Below are 9,350 nucleotides of genomic sequence, written 5' to 3'. Positions count from 1 at the left end.
CCAGAGCAGTAGTAGATTTTTTATCTTATTTCTTTATATTTTCTCTATTGTTACATAAGAAGAATTATAGTTTAGTTCATTCTTTCTCTCCCTATCTCAGGGGATGTTTGTGTTTGGTATTAGAACTTCTGATTTGTATTGCTGAGATTTGGAGAAAGCTTTCTTTCATCTCCTTTCTGAGATTTTTGTGATTTTCTTTGATTTTGTCTTCTGATTTTTGTAGCTGTGTTTCTACAGTTGTGAGTTTTGTACATGTTGGGTTATGTACAGTACAGTACGTTTACCTGTATATGTTTGGAGCTTCTTCCCCATATTAAGTATGGTTTCTTTACTGTTATCTTGCTTTATTATTGCTAAAGTAGAAGTGAATTCTTGTGGCACAAGTTGTACAAGTTTTTGTCACGTCAGGGATGTATATGGTACTAAGTTTGCATTTATAGTGTTTAGGTCTTTTATTGTGCTTGTTGCATATAGAGATGGTCTGTATACAGGTATCTTTGTGCCACACTTCCCAGGACCCATGCCCAGAGACTGGGAGGGTCAGCCCCTCTCATCATTTTATGGTTGGTAACTGGATTATATGGCAGCAATCTTAAATGCTTTGCTTTAGTATTATTTAGAATTGTAGTTTTGCTTGTAGTATCTTAAAGATGGACTAAGTAATTAACTACAGATTTATCAGGTTCTTGAGTGTAATCTTTTTCTTAGGTAACAAAAGTCTATTAGGAAAAAGGACTTCATAGTGACTCTTGATTTGGTGTAAGTTTTTGGTTTTGAGGATCCTTCTTACAGATCATCATCACTGTTTATTGGTTGATTGGTTTAAAATGTGTGGGTTTTGTTTGTGGTGGTAGGACTAACAGCTATTGGGTAAGGTTTACTGTTTAGTTTAGCTGCAGGCTTAGGCTTCTTGTCTGGTTTAGCTATAGGCTTAGGCTCACTGTTTGCTTTAGCTACAACTTGAGTAGCTGGGGTGTTGGCTGTAGCCTGAGTGACTGGAATAGCTGCTGATTTATTTTGTTGCCCCCCTGCCTGTATTTGTTGCTTTACAGTATCTCCTAGTGTGTGATAAGCATATGCCAGGGCCTAGCTTATTGCAATGATTTTCTTTTCTCTAGTGTCATTATGGTACTTCTTTTTTAGGTATTTCTCTACTTCTGTTGGGTTTTATATTTGTCTATGTGTAAAATCTTAGGTTATATAGTCAGAAAATGTTTTCAGGGTTTGGTTTATATCTTCTCATTCTTTACACTACTCAGAATTTTCCATGCTTGGGTTTATTTCTGGGTCAGGGGTCTCATGAGCTGTTTTGGATACCTCAGCCCTCCTTCTAGAGAAGTTGTGGACTATATAGACAAAGCTTATAAGATGAAATACTAGGAAGGTGGTATCCTTGGCATTCAGGGGAAATTGAACATTCTTAAAAAGTGACTTAATAGATTCAAAGGAGAAGAAGGAAGGGAAAGGTTGAAAAGTCTCATCCTATCCCCTGCCCCTTTTCTAACAAATTGGGTGTAATTACTAATAAACCCCCAAAACATGCTACTGGAACTGGGATGTAGGGGAGGATGAAGAAACTATAAACCAAACATATCTTGAACAGACTTCAGTACTTTTGTAAACTCCCTATCAATTATTATCACTGAGACCAGCACAATAGTTATTCTAACCCCTGCCCCTCTACTGTAAAAGCTATGTGTTAGAGACAATATTGGAGCTATTTTGGATAAGAAAACAATCTAATAATCTTAGGGACTAGAAAGGTATTAAAACCTAAAAAAAGAAGCCTAGGGACTAGAAAGACATGAAGGCTTCTGCCCTGAGAGACACTATATAGAAATTCAAGCAATATGGCTACTGATTGCTTTATCCTAATACAGAGTGAGCACAACTAACATGCAATCAGTACAAGTTTTTTTCTAAATAATGAACTCCATGTTGGGGGCCAAAAATTCTGTTTGTTCTGGTTTGGGGCAAATTTGGGAGAAAACTTTTAAAGGGATTTTTTTCTAGAAAGCAAATCTAAGTGGCTATACTAATTGGTTTGAGGAAAAGATTTCTTTAAAGAAATGTGGAAAAAATTGTTTATTTAATAGGTAAATCATTTACTAGTGCAAAAAAATGGACAGTATTAAACCATTGAACCTCTTGTTGATTTGAAAGAGATGACAAATTCAGAAAGTCCTCTTTGTGGGCTGTAGCTTGGTTCACTCAGTCTTTTATCAGTCTCTCCAGTGCTGGAAATGCCACGGGCCATGCTGGGCTCCGTGGGCCACAATGGTTACCTGTGTGTCTTTTCTGCACAGTGCAATTTAAAAATCTTTCTTCCTTATTATCTCTGCCCTTCTTTTTCTGTTCTAGCTTACTAATGCAGGCACATGTAGCAGAAATGTCTTTTTTTTCTACATCACTTCCTGCCTAGTCATTTCTTTTTATCCTGTTCTGATGCTTTGCTATTGTCATATGTTTTATTCTAAGTGCATTTGTGTTTTCTTGAGCATGTAAGTTTTATAATGCAATGCTCTCATTCACCTGCTTTCATGAAACCTTTCCTTAACATTAGCACAAATAACTGTATGGTTCCTTTTTGCCTTGTAGAAGATTTGGGAAACTCAAATCATGCTCAGCTACAAAAATAATTATAATTCCTCTAAGAGCTTAAGTTAATGGAAAAGCAACTCCAGCTGCTTATTCACTTCACAGAAATTAGGAGAAATTTGCATTCATATTGCAAAAATTGAGGAATACAGTACAAGGACGATGGGCATCCCTCAGTTTTCCAGACAGATGGATGTCATAGGCAAAATTCCCTCTTTTCCAAAGGGTTTTCATTTGCTTTGGCTGTACTTTTTGTGGCTGCAGGTCACATTTCCCTTGATTTAAGAAACTCTCTTGGCAGTTCTTGAAGAAGTCACCCTTGGAGGAATTACTCAGTTCTGCAGTCCTCATTATATGCCCTGTTTTAAAAGGCTTTTATGCTATTTTCCCTCTCTGTGTTTTCACACTTGTTCAACAAGGTTTTCTTTCTAAGAATATTGATCAAAATATCCAAAAGGAGTAAAAAATTATTGGATATTTGTTCTCTATGCATTTAAAAAGAATAATAAATAAAATCTGTATAAATGCTGGATGTAAAATGCAAATAAAAATAAGCTTGAGAGTTCTCCCAAAACCTTAAGAAAAACACCCCCATGCATTCTGTAAAAACCAGATAATTCATCTACAGAATACAAAAATGGGCATGTTCTGGAAGAGAAAATTTGTACCATAGTGCTGCACAGAATTATATTCTTTCAAGCTTTTTGCATTTCAGGGGCAATGCCATTCTCTGAACTGTGATGCTCTGAGCATGTTCTCTCACCCTGACAGCTTTCTGCTCTCCCCTGGTACATATCATCCTCCCAGCAAAGGGTGAGGGCAGCCACCACAACTAGCAGCACCTTCCTACTCAGAAAGAACCTGAAGGAGAGAGATGGCTTTCATCAGCTTCTGTGGGTTTTAATACTGCCACCTCTCAGCTGCTGAAAGCCTGAATTTCTGTGCCCTTTTCTCCTTCCCCAAATGTTACATTCTGCACCCCAAACCTGCAAACCATTCCTTCATCAAGGGGGAATGTCTAACCCACTTGTACTTTAATGCCACCACTTGGCTCAGCCTCCTTTCCTTAGACCTACAACTTTTTTTCCCCAGTGTGTGAAATGCCTCCTGTTTATAAAGGCATATTCCAGAACTTAGCAAAACAGCAGGGGTGATGAATGGATTGAAACAGCCCTGTGGAGAAGGACTGGGAGAGATCCTTGAGAAGGAAACATTGGATAGGAGCTGGCACTGTGTTCTTGAAGCCCTGAAACCCCTCTGTACCTGTGTCTAAAGGGGGATGTCCAACAGGTCAAGGGAGGGAATTCTGTCCCTCTGCTCGAGTGAGAGCCAGAAACAGGACACCCATGGTTGTTGTGGATGTCCCTGTTCAGGGTCAGGCTGGATGAGGGTCTGAGGAACCTAGGCTAGTGGAAAGTGTCCCTGACCATGGCAGAGGGCTTGGACTAGATGATCTCTAAAGGTCCCTTCCATCCCCACCCTTTCTGTCATTTCATCATTTAAGGACACATGGCACAGGAGAGAAAAAGAAATGAAATGTGACCATGGCAGCGAGTTAATGGCAGGGTTTCTGGGCCAAAGATGTGCAAGGAACTCAAGATGAAATCAGCACCTTGGCCAAGAGCCCTCTTAAAGCATGAAATGCAAACCTGGACTATCTGTGGCCTTAGTTACCCCAGGAAAAAGGGAGTATCTTGGTACTCCGAAATTCCATTGGCTGCCTGCATATTTAGACTGTTAAAAGTCCAATTCCAAATGAAATGGAATATAACTGCATATTTTAAGAAGCACTTTCTCAAGCAAGGAGAAACACCCCTCCCAATAACACCACAAAGAAGTCCTGATGAACAAACTTCCATCTTTTTCTATGTGGATTGTGAAGCACTAAAGTATGGCAGTGGACATTCTCCATTTGCACAGGTTTGAAGAGAGATCTCTGCACCCTGAGGCAGAGCCACACGGTGGTTGCACACAGTATCCTTGCCTCACACCAGCCAAGCCTCAAACCAGGAGAAATTAGTTCCAAGTGAAGAAAGAACTGCTTGTGCTGATGACTCTCAGGGATGACAACAGCCAGAGGCAAGAGGGGATGACGGCACAGCATGGCCCACGTGGTGATGGGTCCTGGGCTCTCCAGAGTCATGACAGGCTTCCTCTGGCCCTTGCACCCACTCTGCTGGGACAGCAATTCCAGCTCCTTCCAGAGGCTCCTTCCTCCTGTTGGAGAGGAGCACAAAAGCACTGGATTCCAGAAACACAGACACTTGAGAAGTGGAGAAGGATCTGGCCCTGTGGGCAAGTGCCAGTGGGAGTGGATGGGGCTGGAGCAAAACATTCCTTCCTGCTTCTCCCTGAAGCAGGGACACAATCCACAGGGATGGGAGACTCTCACCTAGGGCTGGCCACCAGCAGCCAGGTTCTCCAAATCCCAGCATTGCCCAGGGAAAGGCAGTGACAGGAGGAAGCATCATCCGGCCACAGGCAGTCCATGAGGACTGGTCCCAGCACTCTGCTCCTCACAGAAAACCTTGGCGAGGGGTCAGGAATGGGGATGAGACACAGGGCCATGGACACATCATGCACAAATCTCTGGATTTAGGTTATCGAGACAGACATTTCTTATAACTGGCACTGACCACTAAGATGAAATTTGGATTATTCTCTTCATCATATACTTATTTACCACAGAGTAACAGCTTCTTGTGTTACCACTTTTAAAACATCACAAACTCACAGGCTGTCTCCTATTTGTCCATCCTCCCCAGTGGGGAAGACAGAAATTCTTTGACTCTTTCAAGAGCCTCTCTCCCCACACAAGTTCCCTGATTGTTTCTGTTCTCTGGTTCCATTTGCACAGGGCGTGGGGAAAGTGGAAGAGGGATCACTACTTGTAAAGAGATGAAAACAGTTTTAACCAGATCTGGTTAAAATGGACTCCAAGGTCAGAACGGGACACGGGCAGGAAACCATCACAATTTCCAGCGCTGGCCACGCGGTGTCACCAACGCACTGAGCTGCAAGTGGAGCCACAGACTCGCTCAGTTGTACCTGGAGCAAGGTGGAACACAGCTAAAGAGCAGGCTCAGAACAGACGCTGCAATGAGGTTTTCTGCAGACACAGCGCTGCAAAGCTGAGGGCAGCCCATCCCACAGAACACCTTCATCCTCACACACCTACACACGTCTCACCTTGAGCTTTTCATTCTGTATTGTTACTTCCTCAAGATCATTTGTGGCACAGGATCTAAAAATTATCAAAAATATTATCTAAATTCTGTTCAAATTGTGGCCCTTGTTCTCCTTGAATGTATTCTTCCCCTCGCCTACAACCAAGCTCCTGACCTCACCTTGCAGGCACTAATGGTGATTGTTCCCCCACAGAGGATGCTCCCAGCTCCATACACCTTGTAGCCTTTGGAATTTACCTGCAAAAAAATGCAAGACATTTCCTCAAGACCCAGTGAAATACCGACAAGAGTGATGCAGCAGGTCCAAGACCAGAGAAAGAACACTGCAGTTTCTCAGCTCTCCCAGCCAAGTCCCAGAGAGGATGTCACACAGCAAAGTCACAGAGAGGATGTCACACACCCGTCCAACACCACCCCCACTTCCCAGGGCTCCTGGCCAGCACTTACTCGCTCCAGGACGTCGGCCAGGTGGCGGCTGAGCCTCTGCTCTCTCTTGCGGATCTTGTCAATGTCCCACTGAAGGTCATCAGTCATGGTCTCCAGGACAGACACCCGCGATTCTGCTGTCTCCACCCTCTCTTGCAGCTTGGAGAACTGCAATCAAAGGAGTGCTTCAGCCAGCACATTGCATATGGCCAACTTTGCCTGATGCTGCTCAGGAGTAATTCTTCTCTTATTCATCATGTGCTTTTTCTGAAAAATACGTATTTTATGATTGGCTTTTCGCAAATATTAAAATGAATATTATATGTATTGTGTTAAAAAGTAGTGCTGTATTAATTCTCTTAAGTAGAGTGTTAAATATAGTTTTAGGTTATAAAAAATGTTAAAATAGAAACTATGCTATGTACGGTACTTTTTTTAAAGAAAGGACTTGCAGCAAGATAGCAGCCACAGGACACCTAAATCTTTCAGAGAAAAAGTATTTAGTGCCCTCTTATCAGAAGTAACAAATTTCTTACCGCCTCAAAGGTGCTGTTGGGATTCAGAGGAAGAAGCTGATGATGACCAGACAGATTCCTATATTTGAATGGAATTTATGCAGCATGTGTGAAATGTATGAATATGCCACAGGCTACTGTTTTTAAGGGTTAATCCTTTGTAAACAAGTGTCCTTTCATGGGCTTGTGCTGCCCAGAAAAAGGTACCTGGAAGTCTGTAACTCTTTGTTTCTATTGTCTCATAGTGTCTTAATTCAAATTGTCCAAATTATTATTACTCTAACTGTATTACTATTTTTATAACCATTTTATTGCTATTAAACTTTTAAAATTTTATAAAAAAGTGATTGGCAGTTTTCACACTTCTCATCTTTTGCTGTGGTGACAGGCTATTCCATAAACTGTCCTGAATTTTACACCGGCCAAATCCCAAGACAGCAACAAAAATAAGACAAAACTGAAAATGGAGAAAGAGCAGGAAGCTGGTAACATCCGGCAGAATACAGACACAGCTACCTCAGCTGATTCAGAGCCTTTTTTGGATTTTAATCTTTTCAATCCCTATGTCCATCTACTCTAAATAGCACCTAAGTACTCAGAGGTCTGATGCAGAGCAAGACCAGCAAAACCACAATTTTTAAATTAACTGAAATCTCTCAAACATATGATGCTACTAATGTGAATCCTTTAACAACTGTTAACATCTTGAAACTGGTATCATCACACTGTCAAATGGCACAGAGAACACCAAGGAATTCAAAATGACAGGTGCCATTTTCCTTCTTTTAGCAGCAGCGTTTAGCTGCTGGAATTCTAAATTCAGGTTAGCTTAGTAGTAGAAGATTTACAGATTCCAAATATGCTTGTGAGTTTTACATGCATTTGGAAAGTGGGAAGGAGTGAGGTTTGTTAACTTAAAGGGAAAAACCTTCCCTCCAAGAGCTCAATTACTCATTTGTGGGAGGTAGTGAATTTGCCTAAAGAGGCAGAAACAAGAGCAGTTAAGGGACATCAGGCAGGATGTTCAGAAGAGACAACAGGCAATCAGCTGCTCAGTGGAGATGTTCAGAAAGCAGCACTTCTGCCAGAGGTGTCTGGGATCCCCTCTTTGCCCCCTGTGACTGAGCTACTGCCTGAGGGGGGGTGAGGGGAAGTGGTGGTGCTGGTGCTGTCTTTTCCACCAGAGGAGTTGGAGATTATTAAAGGTAGTGGGACACAAGAAAGTTAGGAGAACTGATTAACAAAGGGCAGTAAACAGTGGATACCAGGAGCTTTGACCCTGCAGGTGTTGGGATGGCTCTATGGGATGAGTCATCATTGGGACTTTCGAAGATTGGCAGAGACATTCTTCAACATGTACTGCATTGTGTCTTTTTGTTTTAGCAAAAAGAGCTAATGAGGGGTGCAGGCTGAAGTTAATAGCCAGACTACAAAGGAAATTGCAAGGCAATGAAATGACCTTGGCCTCTATCTCCCTTCCAGGGATGTTGGGTGTATTTTACTGAGATGCCCTGGGCAAGAGGGCTAGATATCCTCTGGTAGAGGAATGCTGACTGGCAGGGTGGCCAGAAGAGTTTCTAGGTGCTTCAGCAACTATTTGATCAGTGTGAGAAACAAAGCTCACTCTTAGTGAGAAGCAACTGCCCACTTTAAAAGGTTTATTAAACCTTAACAAAAAGTACAACAGAAGGACTCAATAAGGAAACACAGACCTGGGAGCCCAACCCACACCACGGCTGCCTACCACATAGCTCATGGGTCTTCAAGAAGGATACTCTGCCTTTTATACCCCTGGGGGTTGCATCAGCCAACCCCGGCCCCTCCCAAAGCCTGTCAGTAAACTCTTCTTTGCCATTTATTGGTGGAGACTACTTTCCTGCAACTTGATCGGAGGGTCGGGTACTGTAATGCTGTGCCCCTCCCAGCAACAAGCTTTTCCATTCCCAACTGTCCCATGTGTTATAGACGGATACTGAGACGATTGGCTCTCGCAATTAAAATATAACTATTGTGTGAATATTAAGAAAAGCTTTAGTGATATATAGTGATGTTATTGTAGTTTAGATGTCCTCTGTTCTCCCCATAGTTCCCTTCCCCCCACCCTGTATTGTGACTATCAGACAGCCAGGGTTGTCTAGTACAGGTAAAAAAGGTGTGCACATGTGCCCCTTGTATGGGGCAGTTGGGAACGGAAAAGCTCGGCGCTTAGGGGTGCGGCATGGCAACACCTGACCTCCAGTCAAGTCACGAGAAAGCAGTTTCCACTGATAAACGGCAAAGAAGAGCTGACTGACAGACTTTGGGAGGGGGCAGGGCTGGCTGATGCAACCCCCAGGGGTATAAAAGACTGAGCATCCATCTTGAAGATGAACTGGCCACGTGGTATGCATGAAGTGCAGTTCCCAGCACTGCAGCTTTTTCCTTATGTAGTCCTTTGCTGTATTGTTGTTAAGGTTTAATAAACCTTTTTAAATTTTCAAAGTGAGCAGCTGTCTCTCACACATGCAAGGGATGTATGTGCATGCCTTCTCTTTACCTGTCCTAGATACCCCAGACTGTCTGATGGCCACAATACAGAACGGGGGGGGGGGGGGGGAAGGGAACTATGAGGAGGACAGCTAAA

At 42.6% G+C, this 9,350-nt stretch overlaps 1 protein-coding gene across 1 annotated transcript; it reads right to left on the bottom strand.

Annotated features, from left to right (window-relative positions):
* Positions 1–753: 753 nt before the first annotated feature.
* Positions 754–6,467, bottom strand: LOC132322228 (E3 ubiquitin-protein ligase BRE1A-like). Its single transcript, XM_059836581.1, has 3 exons — positions 6,234–6,467; positions 5,946–6,023; positions 754–4,815 (listed from the first exon to the last, which is right to left on the bottom strand). Exons 1-3 carry the CDS (start codon positions 6,318–6,320, stop codon positions 4,738–4,740), a joined length of 243 nt encoding a protein of 80 aa, XP_059692564.1. The 5' UTR covers positions 6,321–6,467; the 3' UTR covers positions 754–4,737.
* Positions 6,468–9,350: the final 2,883 nt, after the last annotated feature.

Source organism: Haemorhous mexicanus, chromosome Z (genome assembly GCF_027477595.1).
Source record: "Haemorhous mexicanus isolate bHaeMex1 chromosome Z, bHaeMex1.pri, whole genome shotgun sequence".
NCBI classification, from domain to species: Eukaryota; Metazoa; Chordata; class Aves; order Passeriformes; family Fringillidae; genus Haemorhous; species Haemorhous mexicanus.
This window is presented reverse-complemented; position numbering and strand designations above follow the sequence as displayed.

What these genes read in the sequence shown, in the direction of transcription:
- LOC132322228 (XM_059836581.1), bottom strand. Translation starts at nt 6,320, where the DNA reads ATGACTGATGACCTTCAGTGGGACATTGACAAGATCCGCAAGAGAGAG. An exon ending in TGGCCGACGTCCTGGAGCGA is followed by an intron (nt 6,024 to 6,233) that starts GTAAGTGCTGGC and finishes ATTTTTTTGCAG; the next exon opens with GTAAATTCCAAAGGCTACAA. An exon ending in TCACCATTAGTGCCTGCAAG is followed by an intron (nt 4,816 to 5,945) that starts GTGAGGTCAGGA and finishes CCTCTCCAACAG; the next exon opens with GAGGAAGGAGCCTCTGGAAG.